The sequence below is a fragment of the Hyperolius riggenbachi genome, chromosome 3 (assembly GCF_040937935.1).
Source record: "Hyperolius riggenbachi isolate aHypRig1 chromosome 3, aHypRig1.pri, whole genome shotgun sequence".
NCBI classification, from domain to species: domain Eukaryota; kingdom Metazoa; phylum Chordata; class Amphibia; order Anura; family Hyperoliidae; genus Hyperolius; species Hyperolius riggenbachi.
This window is the reverse complement of record NC_090648.1, coordinates 108814334-108837539: the sequence shown is the minus strand read 5'-3', so window position 1 is coordinate 108837539 and position 23206 is coordinate 108814334. Positions and strand designations below refer to the sequence as shown.

At 43.4% G+C, this 23206-nt stretch overlaps 1 protein-coding gene across 7 annotated transcripts in view; it reads right to left on the bottom strand.

The window, feature by feature from the left end:
* Positions 1–654: 654 nt before the first annotated feature.
* TCF7L1 (transcription factor 7 like 1) overlaps positions 655–23206 on the bottom strand; it is a 278593-nt gene continuing 256041 nt past the window's right edge. For 6 of the 7 annotated variants that reach the window (XM_068274748.1, XM_068274745.1, XM_068274746.1 and 3 more), the window contains 9 exons: positions 17848–17931; positions 13281–13413; positions 12777–12879; positions 12609–12692; positions 12354–12497; positions 9244–9403; positions 8125–8232; positions 3650–3704; positions 655–2557 (listed from right to left, as the gene is read on the bottom strand). In XM_068274748.1, the coding sequence (XP_068130849.1) occupies positions 2139–2557; positions 3650–3704; positions 8125–8232; positions 9244–9403; positions 12354–12497; positions 12609–12692; positions 12777–12879; positions 13281–13413; positions 17848–17931 (1290 nt within the window). In that variant the 3' untranslated portion in view covers positions 655–2138. Of the gene's footprint in view, positions 2558–3649; positions 3705–4422; positions 4538–8124; positions 8233–9243; positions 9404–12353; positions 12498–12608; positions 12693–12776; positions 12880–13280; positions 13414–17847; positions 17932–23206 lie in introns of all 7 variants that reach the window. The other variant, XM_068274744.1, reaches the window with a different exon arrangement.

Here is a 23206-nt window from a genome sequence, read left to right as displayed (position 1 = left end):
CATGCCCCAAATGACTCCAGCTCCCATGACATGGTCTTATCTCTTCAATTCACAACACTGGAGGTCTTCCATACCATATGCTCATATTCAAACATTGGTTGCTGATCGTGGGGTGCCAATTTTCTTATGGAAAAATATCCTCTATTTTCCTTAATCTTTTCTTTTTAATTAAGAAATATTGAATTGTATGGCAGCAACAACTTTTGTAGTACTGTTTAAATAGTGTATAATGAAATTACATGGGGAAACCTTGAACAGTACAGGTAATAGTTAGCTCTGCACTACTTCGTACAGTCCAAAGCTCATGCAAGCCCAAACTTAAACTAGGAGGTCCTCAGTAGGTGCTCCAATTCCTACCCTCAGCTTATACTCGGGTCAATCATTTTTTCCTGCTTTCAAGGTAAAAGTTAGGGCGTCAGCCTATACTTGGGACGACTTGTATGGTATGTTGTTACATAGCAGCCTTCCGAATCACATTTCCTGTCCATGTTCAGTTCACATCAATTAAATAAGTGCAGTTGGCTGAACAGAGTCACATGACCAACAACATGTATTGTAGAATCTATCTAGACCATTTTTTAAATGATTTGAATAAAAAACGGCAACATGAGATGATAAGCACTCCATACTAAGGACACAATCAAAACCACACCATTTTAAAACACAATATATTTTCTATTTTGTTACAAAAAGTCACATTTTTCAAGAACTTTCTTTTCCATTAAACAAACAAAAAAAATACATAATAAAACCGGAGATAAGACTGGAATGAAGAAAAAAGGTGGAAAAAAACATCACACAAAACCTCAGATTAAGTGGGAGATAAGAAAAAAACAAAAAAACATATAGTTGAAATTAACCCAGGGAATGCCAGATAAAAGCAGACCGCAGCCTCCAGTCCAGTACTTAACTGAATCTGTTACCATATACATTAGAGGGTGCCATTTTTCAGGGGACTCAACCTACCAATTCACAGGGAAATGTGACAGACTAGGTGCAATTTGTGAGTGTTTTAAAAAATGATTTTAAAAAAAAAAATGACAGAACAAAATGGCAGATTGTTTGTCACAAGTTCTTTGTGAAGCAATGAGCAGAGTTTGCCTTTCAGACTGGAAAGACCAAATCCTCCAGCTGAAGCTATAATCTGACCAATGACTCCAATGTTGAGGATAATCCAAGAACTTGGCTGACCAATGGCTGCAAAGTCGTGGTTAAGCTCATCCACTACCTGACCAATGGCTGCAAAGTCAGTTCAGCTCATCCACTGCCTGACCAATGGCTGCAAAGTCATAGTTCATCTCATCCACTGCCTGACCAATGGCTGCGCTGTTGCTTGTGAAATTGTGACGCTACATTGACCTAACTTTTGGTCACACCAACAAAATGGCTGCCTCCACTGTATATAGACAATAAGTACAACGTTTAGATCAACCCATCTCTTTAGAACATACAAAAGAAAAAAAAAAAAAAAAAAAAAAAATGAGAAACCCCTCCCTCCCCATAAAAGCAAACATGCATACCCAATTTTCCCATACCTGGGCACATTGTATGTACAATTTACATGAATTGTTTCCTATTTATCCCATTTAAAAAATACAGAAAAAAAAGGATTTAACAAACGAGATTAGCAGAACCAACGGTAAAGCCACCAGGTCAAATATTGACCAATAATCCGTGTGGGTCTGGCATTCGTGGCCAGGCGTAGCTGGGTTGTTGGAGAAGAGTGGCCTGGCACAGTAATCTGATCTGCTTGCGTGAAACTGAGTACTTTGTTGTGGGCGGGACTGGTGCAGTATTACCGCAGATGCCCACTAGTCCTCTCTGAATCTGTCTCGTCCAATCAGAAGAGTCACTGGGAAACTGATGCATGTCCTGTAGAACCAATGTAATGAACTGTGTAGGCACAAGTACACAGTGATGTCCATATCCATAGAGCATTGTTTATGTCTGTATGTAACAAAGAACTGGATCAGAGAGCCCCGAGTGCAGGGCATTTGATGTACACAGATCAGTGCAGAATAGCGTCCATATCTGCAAAGTTGTATATGTAGGAGTGCAGAGCCAAGTACGTGCAGATCTGCAGGGACTACTCTTAGCTGTGTGGGTCCTGGCTTCCTGGGCCATAACGTTCTTTTACGTCAGTCACTGGATTTGGTCACCAAAGACAGCGGCTGTGCCTGCAGGAGGGGTAAAGCTTGCAAGGCGGAAGGGAAGACACCAGGTGGTGATAATAAGGAGGAAGTAAATGGGATGGGACGAGACAGCAACGGGGAACTGACAGAAGATGGCAGGTGTCCGGAAAGGCTGGACGGAGGAGGCTTTGAGGCCAGGAAGGCGGCGGAGTGGCTGAGAGACAACTGCGCTCTGGCTTCGGGTTTGGTGGTGAGTGAGAGTGGCTGAGCCTGCTCGGAGTGGGTGGCCGCTGGAGCTGCAGGAGAGGCAAGAGCTGCAGAGGGTGTGGCTGGAGAGTCCAGCATGCTGCCATGGGAGGAGGCCGGGCTGTCACATGACTTCTCTGCAGGAAGATGGGGCACACATATCTTCTTTGCTTTAGAAGCTGTAAAAAGACGAGAGATGCTAAGATGCCAATACTTTAAGTTTTAAACCTAAAACTCAAGAAAACCCATAATGAAACAAGGCACAGTCTCAAAGTAATTGAGTTATTAGTGTACAGTATACATTAGCTACAAAACTTTTCTATACACACATGAGTCTGACATAGGGGAAAAAGGACTATTTTCCTAATTAGTCATATATCTATCCTACCACAGTGATCAGAGTGAAAAAATAAATAAATAAATAAAATAAAAAGACTCTGGCCATTAGTGGAAAGTGCTGAAACTGAGCTCTCTCTGCTTCTTGTATGTGTGCGGCTGAGAAGTGATCACTAGATAGATTTTACTATATAAATGCAGCAGTTATGCAATAAATTGCAATGGCAGCTTTCAGAGCAGATACACTGTACTTTGGGACCTTGTAATTTGTAAACAGACAATAATCCTTTTTCACAAAAGCCATTATATGGTAACTGTATGGGTAATAAAAGTAGGAGATCCCACATTTATTGAATGTTTTGTAACAGTTGTATCGCACTTTAAGGAGCCAGATCCACGTGGTTATGAGCTGGGTAAAGTGGTGGTAGTTACAGAATAATCTAGCAGCCACGAGAGCTCACTGTGGTGTTGGCATAGTAACTGATAAGGCTCCATATAAAAATGAAAGCAAGCGGATTACCACCCCAACTTCAGGCACATTGTTTTTCCTACAATGAAAGCAGGTTGTGCCTAGCTAAAAGATACTTTTATGCTAGGTACACACGATAAAATTTTCTGGCAGATTTACCTGCCAGATCAATTTTTTCCAACACGTCCGATCTAAATTTCGATCGATTTCCGTTCACTTCTATGGAGATCGATCGGAAAATCAATCGAAAGTCAGATCAGACATGTTGGAAAAAAAATCGATCTGGCAGGTAAATCTGCAAGAAAATTGTATCGTGTGTACCTAGCATTAAACAAATAAATGAAAAGTACAGTATCCCTGAATCAACAGACTTCCGGTCTGATGGATTTTCAACTGCAAGCTGGAAATCCATAAATTGACAGTTTTCCTTTCATAGCAGATTAGCTTCACTTGGAAGTTCACTTACCTTCTAAATCGGATGTCTGCTGCTGCTTCTCTCGCTTCCGTTTCTTTCTCTTTCCCTGCAATATGGCAAGAAAAAAAACAAACAGTTAATTAAAGCACATTTTCTGTAGAATAAAAGACACATTTCTTACTTATTAGCATTAGAACCATTTTGACAATTGCCTCTCTCCCAGGACCAAAAAACATCTTTTCTGGTAACATTCAATTAAAAACCTGTCTTCCAACTCCCTATTGTCTATCGTAATCTCCTACCTGCCTTCAGGCCAACGTAAAGTAATTCACTCAAAAAAATCAAAATCCCCCTTGTCTCACTCCGCTATTGTGGAGTCTTGCATAACAATTATCCAGTTCAATTAAAGCTTTGCCATCATGAAAATAGCAATAAGCTGCGTACAATCAGTGTAGCTTGAACACACAAGCTCACTGATAAAATTAAAACTTCAATCTCCTGTCAGTCTAGATAGCTCCATTCAACACAACCAACTCACTGATAAGGCTCCCAGGGGAATACGTAATATATAAATTATATTTCCTTTATCTGGCACTTTTTTCTTTCTTTGCTTTTTAAGAAAGTTTGTTCTTAGAAGTTATAATGGTGTGGCTCGTCTATTGGGCCGAGTGTGGAAATCCTGACCATAATCCCCTCAGAAGGCTATGTTGTCTGCAAATGCTCTTTAGCAAGATCAGCTGTGCTCACTCTGGAAATACTGAAAACATGACCCACTGGGGGCTAGGTTTTATATCAACATGTGGAGAAGTAGTTAGCTCTCTTGCCTTGCTCTGGAGTCCTGGGGTCCATCCCCACCAGGGGCACTATCTGTATGGAGTTTGTACGTTCTCCTCGTGTTTTTGTGGGTTTCTTCCGGGTGCTCCGGTTTCCTCCCACAACCTATAAAACATTCTGGCAGGTTACTTGGCATGTCCCTAGAAACTTTACCCTAAACTGTGGTTGGGATATTAAGATTTTAAAGTCTTTGTGGGACAGCGGAGTGATGTAAACTGTTCCAATATTCCCCATAAAGTACTAAAGAAGCCTTTAGTAGCATTTCATGTTGTCTAGAAGATCACCAACCCAGCCGCCTATTTTCTGTTCAAGTGGAATGGCAGACTAAAGGTCTTGCTTTAAACAGGATGGAAGAGCATTAGCATCTGAGGATTTTACAGTTTACTACAAAATTTAGGTGGCAGACCTCTACAAGGACACAGATACACTACAGGGACTTTTGTACATCCCAAGAGAGTCTACAAATCAGTGACCCCAATAGGTGATTTTAAGGGACCTCTTGATATACCCCAGGGCCTGTTTCTGGAGGGTTGAGTTTAAATCGTATTTTGCATGAATTTATTAACGGTTGTGCACCGAAAAGAATGATACTTCAGTAATTGTGTAGTACATGAATAGTGCTGTAACCCTAGAGTCCAGATAAATATGGCTTTGCGGTTATTTTAAACTGCTAGTCTCAGACAAACATTGAACAGCCTTCTATAAACTGACCCCTACTCCTTAGTACTAAGGGCAACTATAGTGAAAAATAGGTTATTCTGATTACCCTGCTAACATGTAGATACCAGGGAAGACCTCCGTTTTCTATTTCAAAGCCTTTTAAAAATTGCTAATGTACATTATGTGACAGCTTTTCTCCATCAGTAAGCAGCCTTGCCAACCTGGCAGTCCCCTCCTACTTGGTTTGCTCTAACTCCCTTCTCCTCTGTCTCTCCCATCACACACAGGTAACAGTTTTTACCACTGAAATGATTCCTGCACAGAGGGCTCAAAGTGTGTGCTGTTGCGTGCAATTGCTATTGAGATCTGTAAATAATCAGACAGCTAAATTAGGAAACCCCAGAATTGAAGTCACAGCCTCCTGTATCAAAGGCAGTTCCTTTACCACTATGCTTGGCTTCTGCCGTGGTGGCTGGAAACAAAAATAAAGTTTTACTCATTGTTTTGACCCAGTCATTCAGCACATGTAAGCTTACCTCCAGAGAGATCTCCAGAGGTAAGAGAGATACTGGTAATTACAACCCAGTTATTAAAGCACATGTAATTCTCTCTTCTAGAGGTAGACATACATGTTCTAAATTAACTAACTTTGATACAGGAGGCTGTGAGTTCAGTTCTGGAGCTTTCTTATTAAGCTGCCTACATTTTACAAAAAAAAAAAAAAAAAAAAAATTAATGGCACCTGCGTTGCTCTATTGCAACGCTGAGGCCCATTCAGCTATACTGAATGCAGCAGTGCATTGACAAAATGCCCTACCATGCAATACATAGATGTGTCCATTAGAGAGTGCTGTCTATACACAGATGTCCGTGCACATCGCACACCAATATGCTGAAATCAGTGTGCCCAGGCCCTAAGTAGACGACAGCAGACTGATGACCTAAGCAGTAGGACTGATGCTCCATTGTTCTGTCAGCAGAAAGGTTGTTGTAAAGCTCTGTTGCTCAACTGCAGTAAAGAATAGGGAGGTGATTTACTTTGCTATACTGGAGGGCAGTATGAATCATAGGACTAATTGGAAAGGTGTGAAGTTCCTTTGGCAGGTAAGACAGTTCACACATTAGAAACACAATGAGTTGCAGTTAGTGCAGCAGGATTCACTCACCAACATGCGGCCATCATTGCTCTGGACCAATTAGCCTCCTTGGCAGTAACCCCAACCCAGACTTGAAGCAAAAAACCATGCTGTTATCGGTAAACCCAAACCTGGCTCAGGGTAGGCTTCCGGGAGATGTATGCAAAGCCTGAAGCTCAGCGGGCGTTTGTAACTTACTCCTCAGGATCCAGGCACTGGCAGCCAGTCTTCTTCTGGTCCTTAGGGGCTCTTGATCACTCAGGTGAGATTGCCATTTGTCACATGACGACAAACAGCAATCTCACCACAGGGGTAGAGCGCCACACTGAGAACAGGAAGAATTGCAGCACTGGATCTCGGGGAGGGGAGGCAAGTGAACTTCCGAGCATAGATGGTAGGAGATAGCCACCATTCCAGGGCCGGAGCTACCATAGGAAAAAATAGGCAATTGCCCCAGAGCCTGTAGGTGTCCCTCCCGATCTTAACTGTTGCTCCCCAGGGACTCTGCAGAGTCTGTTAAGTTGGGAGGTGATTGAGGGAGGGTCAGCAGCCAGCTCTTGGGCCCAGGGGGAAAATTTGGCTGCAACAAAGGGCCTCTAATGAAGCTTTTTGGTCGACGGGTGTCTGTTGGGGGGCCCCCAGGCTAATTTTGCCATAGGGCCCAATTGTTACTTGAACCGGCCCTGCACCATTCGCCTAAACCATAGAAACAGCAGCTGAAATATCTGTCTGGCTCAAGTCCTTCTGTTAGGTCATACTTGCATAGTTATTTGGGGTAAAAAAACAAAAAAAACAAACAAAAAAAAAACATACGTCCATAGAATTCAACCAGAAAATATGGTACATCACTAGCCTGCACCCTCAGTTGAACCAGAGGGAGATCAAAAACCCTTACAAGGCATGGTCCAATTACCCCTAAAAGGGGTAAAAGAAATGAATTAACACTGCTGGGAATTATAGTATTTAGAGCCATGGATGTCTTTCAATGCTTGAAAGGCATCTAAGCCCCCCTTAAACGCAGATATAGAATCTGCCATAACTACTACTTGTGGTAACACATTCCACATCACTTTCCTAAATAAATGGCTAAAAAAACAGTTTCCCTCCATGTGCAGATCAGGTCTTCTAGTCCTTTGTGAAGGCCAAGGGACTTTTGGTTCTATCCAGTATGAGCAGTCCACATATCTGTACTGTACCGATGTATACATCGGAACAGTGCAAATAGTCTCTGGCACGTGACTCAGATGCCAGGAGCGGATCCATGAGAGAGAGAGAGAGAGAGAGAGAGAGAGAGAGAGAGAGAGAGAGAGAGAGAGAGAGAGAGAGAGAGAGAGAGAGAGAGAGAGAGAGAGAGAGAGAGAGAGACTGGGCCCCCCGGCTGTCGTGTTAACCATTGTTTGCGATTTTAATTTTTTGCAGCTTCCAGGATACGGTTGACAGGTGAGTGGTTAGGGAGGGGGGCCGTGTGGGAGATGTGCCTACACGGGGCATCACTGTAAAAGATGTAATGTACGATTACGTCCAATCGAGCCTCCCACCTGAATGCTACCTAATTTATGCAATTCCTGCTAGATTTGGTGCAGCAGGCAAAGGGTGTATGACAGTACACCTGATTGGCTGACTGGCACCTGCTGACCAAATAAAGGTCGGAAAGCAAATTGTGTGTTTTGTAATGTATCACAGTTCTCTGCAGAAATGTGTGAAAGGGTTATTGTGAAAGCAAGAATCTGTATACAAGAATACAACAAGTAATATAGCCTGGTTATTTATGTTTTGCACTGTACATACACATGTTTATCTCATCATGTCACCTCGGGCACACTTTATAGCACAAGTATGTGACTATAGTGTGTGCCGCTCCTGTGCTCAGGAGGATGCATGCTTTAGTACACTTACATAGTTGTCTCTTGCAGACCATGTTGGGTAGAGCTGAGAGTGAAGTTGCCGCTCTTTCCTTGCCAGCTCGTAGTACTTGGCTTGTTCTTCTCGGGATAAAGAGTGCCACTGTGGAGAACAACAATCAAACCATCAATTACCACCGACAAGAGAAAAGGGCGCACAGAAAAGCCAATAGTAGAATATCAATACATTTACAGATATTCTACTCTTACGGTGCTAATAATGGTAGTAAAATATCCGTAATACATACAGATATTTACTACAGCTAAACATTACCCTTTTCTTCCACTGAACCCTCCTACCGATTCCTAACATTAACCTTCCTGGCGGTAAGCCCGAGCTGAGCTCGGGCTATGCCACGCAGGAAGATATCTCAGCCCCTGGTGGGGCGATTTGCTCAGCTTAAAATGCTGTACGCGCAGCTAGCACTTTGCTAGCCGCGCGTACAGCTCGATCGCCGCCCGCACGGAGGCCCCCCCCCGCCAGAGCCCTGCGCTGCCCGGATCAATGAGTTCCGAGCAGCGCTATGGAGCTGGATCGGAGGCGTCTGACGTCAGGACGCCATGGCGACAGGAGAAGCCAAACAGAGGAGCGCGTCATATACGCGTTCCCCTGTTTGCTATTGATGCCGGCGACGATCGCACTAGAGGGACACATGCGCCCTCTAGTGGTGTTTCATGTAGCTACCACTCTGGTGGCTTTACATGAAACAAAAAATTAAAAAAAAAAAAGGATTTTTGCTTAAGTGGCAAAAAAAATTAACCGCCAGGGAGGTTAACCCCCCCTCCCCCAGATTTCCCCTTCCTAAACTTTACCACCTCTGCTGCTCTAACCCCCCCCCCCCCCACACACACACACACACACACACACCCGACATTTTCGGTACCATTGAAATAATGGCTATGGGGGGGAATTTGGGTGCTGGGGCCGCCCGCAATGGAAAGTACAGCTACGAATGCAAACACCCACTATTTGTACCTGTATTCTGCATTGCGGGCAGCCCTGATACCCAAAATTCCACCCCAGTAGCCATTATTTAAATGGGCGCCTGATTCCCAATCAGCTCGTATTCCTCAGAATGCAAGCTCAGAGGTTAGTGAAATGAATGACACTCACCCGACGGCCGAGGATCTGGTTGATGGCAGCACTCTCTTTCAGGGTGCATTCTGCAACTACCTTGGCTCTCATCTCTTTCATATACAACATGAAGGCATTCAGAGGCTTTTTAATGTGTGGCTTCTTCTCCTCTTCCTTCTTAATAGAAATAGGTGGCTTCCTGCAGGTAAATATAAAAGATTTACAGGTTAGTTCTATCCAGAAGCAATATTTCAATTCTGTACATTTGCTGGATGAATGGTGCACACACCTTCAATTAGTGTGTAACCCATAAGGATGCTCTAGCTGGACCATTAGGGTGACACCCTGAACAATACAGACATGTTATATTGGTATAGCCAAGCAGTGTGTACTGGTAATATGGAGGTAAAGGAGGATGAAGGGGTGGAGCACGATGGAGCAGCTTCTGGCTTGTGGTGTAGGTGCAAGAACAATGCACTTGCTTGTCAGTGCAGGGAACACCTGTACACACTAGATTCTCAACCAAGAAAGCTCTGAACGGCCATCTAGGCTTCGGTGTATTGCACAGGGTTTTTGTGGCTGGATAGCGTTATGGTTAAAGGCTCTGCCTCTGACACAGGAGTTCATGGTTCGAATCTTGGCTCTTCCTGTTCAGTAAGCCTGTACTTACTCAGTAAAGGGTCCTTGGGCTAGACTCCCTAACACTTCTATGGCCTACTAAGCGCCTAGAGGCTGTAGCTCCAGCATTTTGAGTCAACCAGGAGAAAAGTGCATTATTAATGTTACCACTTTTTATTTCCAGACTAGATATATATATATATATATATATATATATATATATATATATATAGAGAGATATATATATATATAGAGATATATATATATATATATATATATATATATATATATATATATATATATATATATATATATATATAGATATATATAGATATATATAGATATATATATATATATAGATATATACATATAGAGATATATATAGATATATAGAGAGAGAGAGAGAGAGAGAGAGAGAGAGAGAGAGAGAGAGAGAGAGAGAGAGAGAGAGAGAGAGAGAGAGAGAGAGAGAGAGAGAGAGAGAGAGAGAGAGAGAGAGAGAGAGAGAGAGAGAGAGAGAGAGAGAGAGAGAGAGAGAGAGATAGATAGATAGATAGATAGATAGATAGAGAGAGAGAGAGAGAGAGAGAGAGAGAGAGAGAGAGAGAGAGATATATATATATATATATTTTTTTTTTTTTATTTCAAACTGAGAAATAATGCTTTTTTTTCCATTTTTATACCTTTTAAAATGCATAGGAAATAAAATAATTCTCAACAAAAAGAACCACCAAAAGAAAGCCTAGTTTGTACGAGAAAAAAAAAAACCAAAAAAAAAAAACCAAGGTAGGACTATCTTGAAAGTCATACTAACGGGAATGGACAGGTAGGAGAACACTCATAGGTTGGAGACAGCGTATCAGGACAACAATGGGTGTGGGAGTGAAAACCTCCCTCAGTTTATAGACCAGGCAGCCATTTTTAGGTGTATATTTAACTATACACAGTACCCCCAAGAATCCAATTTAATCTCCTCTCAAATACAAAGTTCTTCATACGTTGTCCCCCTCCATGCATTTCCTCACTAACTCCCAGATACCTTCCCAGCATATGAAACCATCCCATATTCTACATTTGTCACTGGCACTCCAGGACTTCTTGTAAGTTTCACTCCTTTGGAACTCCTCCACATCAAGTCCATTTCTGCCCTCTCAACATACGTGTATACGTGTGTGTGTGTGTACGCATGTGTGTGTGTGTGTGTACGCATGTGTATACGCATGTGTATACGTGTGTGTGTGTGTGTGTGTGTGTGTGTGTACGCATGTGTATACGTGTGTGTGTGTGTGTGTGTGTGTGTGTGGGTGTGTGTGTATACGTGTGTGTGTGTATACGTGTGTGTGTGTGTGTGTGTGTGTGTGTGTGTGTGCGTGTACGTGTGCGTGTACGTGTGTGTGTACGTGTGTGTGTACGTGTACGTGTGTACGTGTGTGTGTGTGTGTGTACGTGTACGTGTGTACGTGTACGTGTGTACGTGTGTGTGTGTGTGTGTGTACGCATGTGTATACGTGTGTGTACATGTGTTTTTATTCCTAGTTGATTTTGATGTAAATCTGTTTTACAACCAAACTAATATGTAACATGTAATTAATTAAGTCTCTCATATTATTACGGATTTATATAGCGCCAGCATCTTTCCCGAGGTGCTGGACACAGACACATATCCACATCTGCACCACATAAAAGACTCATTGACCCTTATTCAATTCACATTTTCTCCTAGGAGATATTCTACCATCCTTGTTTAAAATAACGTTTCAGCACTCTGCAATTGAAAAAGTAGGTAAAATATAGTCGAATTGCTGGATGATCTCAAACATTAAGCAAGTATTTATGGTGCCACAATAGTCATACTGTGGCTGGCTAGCGTAATGGTTAAGGGCTCTGCCTCTGGCACAGGAGACCTGGGTTTGAATCTCGGCTCTGCTTGTTCAGTGAGCCAGCACCTATTCAGTAGGAGACCTTGGGCCAGTCTCCCTAACACTGCTACTGCCTATAAAGCTAGCCCTAATCGCTGCAGCTCTGGTGCTTTAAGTCCGCCAGGAGAAAAGCGCGATATTAATGTTCTGTGTCTACTGTATTCAGTACAGAGCCATGGAAAATGATACACACAGAAGAAAAGACACAGATTTATATTGTGCTTTTCTCCTGGTGGACTCAGAAGGTGAGAGCTGCAGCCCCTAAGATGCACTCAGTAGGCAGTTGTAGTGAGGGAGTCTTGCATGGAGGTCTCCTTACTCAATAGATGCTGGCTTACTAAACAGGAAGAGCTGAGATACGAAACCTGGTTTCTTGTGTCAGACACAGAGCCATAGCTATATATGCATAAATAAAATGGGAAGGTGAACTGAGATCTAATCACTTTCTGCAAACTGGACGATTATAAACAACCTATATGCGCATCTGTAGTGCAAATTGGGAGTTTAGAAAAGTCCAACTATTCCGCTAAACCGCTCGCATTAGAACCCTTTAGCTTATGGCATTAAGTGGTTAAGCAACTGTACTTCTACACTGTCAAAGGAAATACTTACGAATGGAGGCTGGGGCTGAGGCTTCCCGAGGACGGCTCCTGCTTGATAACAGGTGATACTATGGCAGGGTGAGGGATCCCTGAGGTATGCAGGCCATGGTGAGGTGAGGGCACCATATGTGGAGAGAATCGGCTGGAAACCAGACTGCCAGGAGAAGGAACAGACGGTTAATAATGGGATCAGGATGGACGTCACTGAAATGTCATCTTCAGGTCTCTGTTTTTTCTAACAAGCAGAAGACTGCTTTCAGCTCACCTGGACATGGAGGCATTCATAGCCAGCGCAGGGTACGGATGTCTAAATCCACCAGGAGGAATGGAGTACATGGGTTGGCCTTGCCTGAAACACACAGTGTATATATGAGCCACACATGGCATATAAAAAAGTTACACAGTCCACATTTATTCTATCAGCAGTCCTTACTGTGGTACGAGCCAGCCCAGAGGGTGTGGAATCTGTCCTACAGCTCCAGGAGACAGAGGGTAGTAGGGAGACAGCTCAGATGGATGAGGAGGACGAGGGATTCCTGCAGAGAGAAATGTCCACTCACTGATATGATCACAGAAAGTACAAACAAACTCACACTTGTAGGAGCAAGAAGTTTTAAATCAGGATTACCATTTATTGGCTAACTTAAAAAAATATAAAAGTAAGCTTTTGGCTACTGTGCCTTAATCAAACTGAATCCTGTATGCTTACAACATGTTAGAACAGACCGCTATATATGTTGCATGTATATAGTTGTCTTTTTTAACATCTTGTAAGCATACAGGATTCAGTCTGATGAAGGCACAATAGCTGAAAGCTTACTCTTATATTTTTTAAGTTCTCCAATAAATGGTATCATCCTAATGCAAAACTTCTTGCTTTTACTGATGGCTAACATGGTAAAATACTCTACTGCTACTTGTAGGAGGTCACACATACCGGTCTTTGGGTCTATTTCAGGTGACAGGTGTCCAGGTGGGGTAACTGGTGAGAAGCGATCATTGCTGTAGGTGATGAGGGGTGTCAGTGGATGCATGTGATGTGGGTGTTGTACAACAGGCACCTTGTTGGACTGGGGGAAAAAAAAAAAAAAAAAGTAGAAGAAAATCACTTACACTTTGAACATACAGAATACATTCAGAACATGATATGAAAAGCAACAATGTCTTCTAAGCAACTGACCCATCAATATTAACTGCATAAATTGCACTGGTTGATCAACGCAAGGAAAAACACTCTACAACAGTCATTGCAAAGAGCTCTGCTACCCCAGGAAAGGAACGCAGGGGTTGTATGGGAAAAGTATGGATTGCTAATGTCCTTTTAACTTTTAAATGTTTTGTGATCTGTACCTGGAATATCAGAAGACCTCCTACTTCAGCAACTGAGATGTGATTCATGGCAAGCCCTGGACCACAGGTGAGCTGGCCTTTTGTGCCAATTCACATCAAAAAGTTGTTTTCTGCTAAGGAGATGTATTCTACTGTCGGAGAAACATTCACATACGTACTGTCGGAGAAACATTCACATACGCACTGGGGGAGAGATGTGGGCCTCCCAGGGACTTGGAGTCTGGAACTTGGAGTTTAGTCAGAGCTACATCAGAAGGCAGCTTTTAAAATCAATCAGTTCCTTAATCGGAAAGCCTGGTAAACACATCCAGACAGGCCAACGATTGGCCAATTTTACCACTTCCATGAGCGTTTACCTACACCATCTATTCATAGTACTCAAAGTCTGTTGGCACTCATACTGCATAGACATGGCCAGTGACTGGCCAATCAAAAATGGAAACAACTTAAGGTGTTTCTCAATGGGCATTTCAGAGCAGGGAGAGCCATACTCCTTTGTAGTGTGGACTCCCTATTATCCAGCAAAAGTCAACAGCAGTCTAGGGGGTCTGTAAGACCTGTCTTCACTCCAAATGAACAGAAAACTTTCTTGAGAAGAGATGAGACATATGGAGGCTGCCATATTTATTTCCTTTTAAACAATACCCGTTGCCTGGCTGTCCTGCTGATCTTTCTGGTCAGTAGTGTCCGAATCACACACCTGAAACAAGCATGCAGGTAATCTTGTCAGATTTTTGTCAGAAACATCTGACCTGCATGCTTGTTCACGGTCTATGGCTAAAAGTATTAGCAACAGAGGATTAGCAGGACAGCCAGGCAATGTGCATTGTTTAAAAGGAAATAAATAGGTCAGCCTCCATAGGTCTCTCACCTCATGTTCTACTTTAAAGTGATGAGACCTGAATATTAGAAAATCAGGAAATACTGTAGGCCTCTACCGTGGTTACCAACCCAGCTTTGTGAAAAGAGAGGTTTATTTGTTCACTCATGCCTGCAGATTTACGGTATATTCCGGCGTATAAGAAGACCCCCCAACTTTTCCAGTTAAAATATAGAGTTTGGGATATACTCTCCATATAAGACTACCCCTCTTTCAATGCACACCAAATATAAAAAAAATCATATATTGGTGCTATGTATTAACAGATACAGGTGCTGTACTGTATGTGGTACCCAGTATATAACAGTATATAGGCGATTGACTGGTTGGATTGGTCAACTCTCCCTCTTCCTAAGTGGATTGGTCAGCTCTACTTGTCTACCTGTTTATCAGGGCGGTATACAAGAATAGATTGCGCTGTGCCCATAAACCACGCCTCTTTCACCCATCTGGCCCGCCCTTGTATCCTATTTACTTCCTTCTCTGCCTCTCAGATCTCACACATGTGTACCTGCGCCGCTTCACTACAGTCCTCAGCAGCGAGATCTGAGAGGCGGTGACAGGATAGGGTGTATCTCCCGGCATCAATGACACCCGGCGTATAAGACGACCCCTGACTTTTCAGATGATTTTCAAGGGTTAAAAAGTAGTCTTATACACCACAATATACAGTATTTTATGGTTTTAGTTGTGTTAGCGTATTTGTAGCATCAGAGGATCACTGTATCTGATATAAATTACATACACATGCTAGCTTTATATACAACATGAGGAAAACAAATGGTGTACAGAAGTGAACCTGAATGCTCTCCACCTCACGCTGCTCTGCCTGCATTAACCCTGGGACACCCCTATTCCAGGTGTGGAAGGATGAAGACTTGAAGCTCCATTTTTATGGAGGCCATACTTAGTAAGTAAATCAGGCTGACAGGCTTTAGCTTCTACTTGTTTTCACCTGTATAGGCAATCTGTAAAACATGCCCCTCACAAACCGGTCTAATCCCTCCTTATTTGCTCTGTGTTTCTGCTCTGAAGAGCCCCATTAAGGAGCTGTAAGCATTTAGGAGGCAGACGCTGAGTAGGCCGAGCCCCACCCTGTCAGTCGCTCTTCCCAGTGAAGGTTTGTGCAGAGTTGTAACTTCACCCCCCTCCTGCATTACCAGCAACTCAGCTCTCTCTGCTGAAAGACTTAATGCCTAAAGAATAGACAGGAATCCAGGTGCTAATTCAGGTATACAAATCGGGAACAAAGAGGGCCTCGTGTGTGACGAGAAACACATTTTACACACAGACATATAGGCAAGCATGAGTGAGTGCCTACAAGCTATGCAAGCATGCGTGTGTGCACCGTGTGCAGCAAGACTGAGCATGAATGCATGTGTATCTTGTCGCTTCTTACAACATAAACATTCAATCTGGGCAAAGGGGCTGACATTCAAGGGAAATAAAGTGACATGAAGTAAGAACCTTCATGCCTTTGTGCTTGAAGTGATACCCCACAGACTGTATACCCCTTACACTGCCCCTTATACCCTCCTCACTCAGCCCTACACTGTCCCTTATATCCACCACACCCTTAAGGTGCCCATACACTCGTCAGATTGGCAGCAGACAGATAAGAAATGCATCTGATGATCTATCTGATGCGTTTTTAGAACATTTTTTACCAGGATAGAATTCCAATAGATTTCAGTTTGAAATCTGTTGAAATTCGATCTGATGGCATTTTTTTGCCATCAGATTTCCATTAAGGCCAATGCAAACTGATAAGCAATCTCATCAGATCGACCTAAATTTTCCACCCTGCTAGTTCGATGGAAATCCATCGAAATCGATCGAAATCGGCCGTCGATCGGTCGATTGGCCAACCGATTTGCGATCGATCGATCGACCGCGATCGATCGGTCGGCCAGAAAATCGGCTGAGTGTATGGGCTGCTTTATGGTCTGTATAACCCAACCCCCCTGTACCCTTCCCTTATTCCCACCCCCTTCTATGCTAATGTTTTGCTTTGGCGATGCTAAATGTATTTGGTCCTGTCAATAAAACTTTTTGGATTTGGTGTGAGATCTCTGCTCTGCTGCTTCCACCAAGGAGGATACCTGCAGAATAGACCATCTGCGTGGGTGTGCGGAGGACCAGTCCAAATCCAAAAAAAGCTTTATTGGCAGGACCAAATACATTTAGCACTGTCAAAAGCAAAACATTAGCATGGGAAGAAGTGGCAGTGGGATTATAGGGAAGGGTATAGGGGGCTGGGGTTTACAGTCCATAAGGGTGTGGAGGATATAAGGGACAGTATAGGGGGCTGGGGTATACAGTCCATAGGGGTAGGGAGGGTATAGAGGACAGTATAAAGGGGTCACACATACATTAACATTCTTTTCAGATATGCTCATTACTACAGACTGATTAAAGTGTAACTCTAGTCGGCTTTATATATTGTGTGGGGTTTTTTTTTGTTTCTTCAATATCTCCACTAAGCTATCTGACAGCTTGCACTGATAAAAACTTGAGGCAAATTCCACAACATTCTGTTAAATACTCCTGATGAGTACTTGGTCCAGTGACTACTGCAAAATGTCCCATGCCACCACTAAAAAAAACCGGCTTTTATTTCCCAGCATGTCATAGGAAGTGCACATGGAACCTCAGGCACAACCAATCATTTTCCTAGTTTGTAACACACCCCATGAGCTTCTACCAAGTAGAAGGCAATCCTGCAGATACATTGCCCTCTAGTGGCTAACATTTTATACACTATAATGATAGAACTTACCGTTGAAATAGGACTGCATTAAAGTGTACCCAACCTGACATAAAATAAACATGGGTACATATAGTACCAATCTTAAGAACATTTCTCTTTATGTTTCTTTACACTGAAAGGATACTATTGTTTTATCCATGCAGATAATCCAAAACATGTATCTGGCTGTGAAAACACTCCTGGTAACTGGATTGTGCTGAAAAGTTCAACATGTCATTATCTGTCTCCAGCCATGAAGGCCGCTACTCCTTTATTGCTGGCTTGTTAAATGTTTCACTGGCTTGTTGTGGAAGCAGGGGATGCTAGTGTAGGGAAACCTACCGGTTTGCATGAAGCAGCACAGTGGCTAAGCAGTGGCAGGTACTCCTCTGTAGCCAAGCCAATGAGAGATCTGTGGGTCTCTCCACATTACAGCTGCCAGTATGATGTGCTGAAGCAGCATAGGCCATCCTTTCAGACACGTGCATGCACAGGAATATATGAAATGCAATTCTAAACATTTACCAAGTGTGCAGGTGATGGTGATCTGGCATCCTTCAATCCAGCTGTGCTCGGAGCATCTAGGAGAGGCCATTTCATCTGTAGATACTGCAATATAAAGAAGAATATTAGTCAACAGATTCCTTCGAAGGGAGAAAAATCACAAAGGATGCAAAAAAAAAAACTTGATGGTTGTGCAACCAAAATAAATCACACATTTAAAAACAGAATTACAGTCTGGCATAGGACATCATTAGATCTCTCTCCCAACTTCTTACTAATACTGGCTATTATTATCAATGTATAAACCTCCAACATATTCCGTGGCGCTGTACAAAGTAAGAAACAAACATGGGGTACATAGTAATACAGACAATGGTGTACACCAATATACAAAATACATAATTAGTGACAAATCTTGCAGAATAATGGAATCGCCAGTTCGATCTCTTAGTACCACATTGCTATTTCAGTGTTCTCCCCAAGCTCTCTTAGCCGGGTTCTCCACCCAGCTAGTTTTGGTGAGCATCCGGCTGTCATCAGCTCACCTCCTGCAATGATATAAGCATAGTTGCTCACAGAAGCACCGGCCCTGCATGCTCTCATCTCGCCCTACCCACCCGGCTACCATTTCATGCCACCCGGCTGGGAAAAATTTCTGGGGAGAACACTGCATTTCCTTGAATATGCAGCTGTATCTTTGCCTGTTCACAGAAGCTCCCTTGTATAAAGGAGTATTGCAACTTTACCTACCGCAGAGGTCCACCCTGCCATTCACCGCAGCTGCTCTGTGAAGCACACCTCTGCTCCATATGGCTCTCGATGCAGGTCACATGACGCATGTCGGGAGCAATACGGAGCAGAGGTATGCTGTAGAGCGTAGCTGCGGTGAACAGGAAAGTGGGCTGACCTAGGGGTGGGGGCATGCAACGCTCCGCTGGTAGCCCCTGCACTCCATTTCTTTGCAGTCGGGGTCAAGAGCTAAAACACTGTACTGTGTTGACCTACACCATCTCTACACATTCACATGTGAAAAGGATGCTTTCGAGCCACATTATAAGGCAGAATTCCTTCACTATTAACATTTCCTAAGTTTTCTTGCAGGAGAGGTTCCAGCCACAGCAACGCCAAAAAAAATAAATAAAAAAAAAATGTTCAAAAGTCTTTTAAGTGGACTTAAACACAGAACATTTATATCGCGCTTTTCTCCTGGCGGATTCAAAGCGCCAGAGCTGCAGCCACTAGGACGCGCTCTATAGGCAGTAGCAGTGTTAGGGAGTCTTGCCCAAGGACTCCGATTGAATAGGTGCTGGCTTACTGAACAGGCAGAGCCGAGATTTGAACCCAGGTCTCCTGTGTCAGAGGCAGAGCCCTTATCCAGGACACTATTCAGCCACCACCTTAAAGGGAACCTGAGGTGTGACATATGGAGGGACACATTTATTTATTTACTTTTCAGCAATGTGGATTGCCTGACTCTCCTGCCTCTAATATTTTTAGTCAGATCCTGAACAAGCATTCAGATCAGATGTGTGACAAAAATCAGACAATTACCCGGATGTTTGTTTCAGGTGTGCGATTCAGACACTACTGACCAGAAAGATAAGCAGGAGTGACAGGCAACTGGTATGGTTTTAAACAAATATGGCAGCCTCCATATGTCTCTCACATTGTGTTCTGTTTAAGAACTTCTTTGTACTAGTTCTCTTGCTTGCTGCATGAATAAGGTATTTAGAAAGCTAGAGGAGAATATATGTCCCGCAGGAGAAAGATTTGCTTGATTGCTGCAAAAGCGTTTTGAATAGACCTTCACCTAAAGTATTTGCTGTGATGCAACTTTACAAATGGGGAAGCTGCTATACTCTCTCTAACCATCTAGAGGTCACCAGCAGAGCTGAGCAGATCCAGTCACAGAGGGCAACACAGCACAACAGTACACACTTGTGTCATTCCACAAGCTCTCGGCATGCTTCTTACCAAAGCATAACAGCAAGAAGAAAGCATTAAGTATTATGTAGCATTTTACATGCTTAGAAAACCCCAAATTCATGTATAAGGCTGAGGTAAATGTAAATCTTCCTCAGTGGCTACATTGACCAGGTCCATGCAATATCCTTTTATACTGCTGTCAGCACAAGCAAGACAACTGCAACAATGACAGGGCAGCAGAGGACTGGACAACCTGCTGGTTATAAGGCAGGCGGACAATCTATGGGGCTTCTATAGAGGAACAAAAAAAAAACTGCTTCCCACATTTATTTTCTTTTGACATAGTGCACTTGACAAATTGACTGCCTGTAAACCTCTGAGCTAACAGTATGGAGGAAACCTGACCCCTTCTCTTCCCCCAGATGCTCCAGCGCTGGGGAGGATTTAGGGATTGTGTGCAGGGAGAGGGGGGCAGCAGGAAACTGCCAGCATGGGCAGATATAAATCCTAAAGGATCCCGGGAATGTTTACATGGTAGAAGGAAAACCGGGGCAGTAAAACCAACACAGAGCGAGACAAGGTCCAGCTGTGAGCTAGCAGCCTGCAGCTAGAGACTAGAGGCCTTGTCCTATTCACAGCAGCAGCGGCCGCCACACAGCAGACCCCTGCTAGCACAAGCTGCAACAGGTTTTAAATGAACTTTATTAAAACAAAAACTTTTATTCAAACTTTCCACCGATTGAAACAAAATGCTGGATTATGCCAAAGAAGTCACAGAGTGCCAGCCTTCTCTCCAGAGAGCAGTGTGTGGGTGTTTAGGGGGAGGGGGAAGGTTCAGCGGCCTGCGGAGTGATTGGAATCCAGCAGGAAATGTCCTTATTGTTCCTGTTGACAATTTCCAGAACTTAAGCAGACAAATGGCATTGTCACCCCCCCCCCCCCCCCCCCCATCAAGCTCCCCGCCATACTTCCCCGGACAGCAGAGTTCCAATTTTAAACCCTCTTCCACGCAGACAGATAAGCAGATATCTGCAGAAAGGGAAGGAGCTAAACATGCTGAATGGGAATAGTTCCTGAGATAAGAGTGGGGAGGCCAGTCATTATACTCCAGCTAACTTGGAGCATTCCCATTCAGTGTTGAAGTGGCACTAGGAAACACCTGACCAGATGGCAGAAAACAGGCCTCAAGAACCATACAGAGCCTCATTACTCAGGGGGTCCTTTCTGGGAGGTCTAAAAACTCTCTCAGGATACACAATAAGGTGGTGCCACTCCAGTAAACAGGAAATGAGGCTACTCTGGATTTATGGGTATCAAACCATTAAGGTGACATTACTAGGCCCAAGCCTGGACTTCAGTTTCAAGTGACCATGACATAACCCCGGGCAACATAAACTGAGCCAGTGATCAGCTCCAAAATTAGGGATTACCTGAATGTTGCCTGCTTGCTTTCTGTATAGTACAAGTGGAGCTGAGCAAAGCGTGTTAAGCTTCTTCCCTCATGGAGCAATTAAACCTTCCATAACATTGAAAGACCAAAAGAGTGGCTTGAAAGCTAGAGGAAACCATCCCACCAGATAAGGAGAAACCTGACACTCAGTAACAATATAACTTCGTAATAATATAACTCCCGGTTATACCTGTGCAGCAACAAAATGTAGCTTTCACAAAGTCAATTAACCTCAGACTATAGATTGCCCCACACACTTACTGTGAACCAGAACCCCGGGCCCGTTTCCACTAGCGCGAATTCGCATGCAGACAACGCATGCGGATTCGCATAGGCAATACAAGTGGATGGGACTGTTTCCACTTGTCAGTTTTCATTTGCGTTTTTATGTGCAGGATTTTTCTGCACGGTAGACCCTGCAGAATTCGCCTGCGTGTGGAATGCAGGCGAATCGCAGGCAATGTATTTAATAGGGAAATCGCATGCGTTTTTTCCCGCGATTTCGCATTGAAAGTAATGTAAATTGACACAGGCAGTGACATGGTTAAAAACGCATATACCCTGCCTATGCGAAATCGCGGCAAAAAGCGCACGCGGAATCGCATCCGCATGCGATTTTGTCAGCGGTGATATGCGGCGATTCCGCACCGCACTAGTGGAAACGGGCCCAGAGTGTGCAAGGGGCTAAAAAGGACCAAAAAGCCCTCTTACTAAAAATGCTATGTGAAACCAAATTTTGCCTTCTTAATACAGAAGGTATTTGCAATTATTTAGGTTGGAATGAGTATATGAGGTGTCCCACAATGCATCACTGCTGAATATGCAAATCATCCCTAGGATTATGTGCAATATGCTTTAGCCTCTGTATTGCTCAAGTTTAATTTTTGGTCTCCCATTTGCAAATCTGATTAACAGAATGCTACTAAAAGTTAGGGTGCTCTACTGTATATTTACGGTATATAATGTTGACAATTTCCCAAGTGTAGCTCAAACAATTCATGTCACTAACAGTTCCCTCAGGAGGTGCTCACACTAATGTGCCACCACAGTCACTGTCCCTAACACAGTCTAGTATTAAGTTTAGGAGGAGGAGACAATTTGCATCTCTAGAGATCCTGCATGAAATTAAAATGGAGTAAGTAGTTGCATAGTCCACTATTCCCCTCTACATCTCTTTCACGTCATATAATCTGAAAGTGAGCATTAAACAAATTATTTTTATCTGTAGTGGTGTGTTATTGAAGGATCAGTGGAGCAGCGCACCTGTGATGTCACATGATGGGTGGGGTAAGTGGTGAGAATAATGCTCTCGGCCATAGCTCAGCTGGAGCGCTCCACCAGATGGAATCACTGGCCAAGAGGCGTCAGGAGCTGCTGTACACACACACCATATTCCGGTCGTTATCGACCGCATTTTATCTAGCGTATGTACGGAGGTTAACATCCAAGAGGGTAACCAAGGGGTTTGATTCTTATCCCCTCTGTATCAAAAGTTTTAACGGAAACTAATGCTTGCTCATCCCAGCCATAGTAAATAGTTTTCCCTGCTGATCTTCCCGTACATCTGTTTCCAGGAATCCATCACTCTTGATGAATTACTTTCTAATAGGTTTCCTGGGTTCTCTCTGCCAGTGTCAGACAGACAGTGCCCCTTGTCCTACAGCATGAATCACTTCAACAAAATTCAAGCTACAAGACATCTGTGGATGGACAGATTTGCATGTCTGCAGAGTGCTGCCATACATCTTCAGGACAAAGGCCAAAGATAAATGACTATAGTGGCCATATATGACAATTTTTTGGGGAGGGGCAGATTCAACCTCCTTAATCCTCCATTTACATTAGCCCCCAGAAACCAGGATGGCAGCAGGAATCCCACCAAAATATGGGCGTTCCACCAGCTACAGCTAATAAGTATGGGTATATCCTTATGGATAACGGCACGGGATACTCCTGACCTGGACTACTGCGCCGCAAGACAATCTAGTAGAATAGATAGAAGAC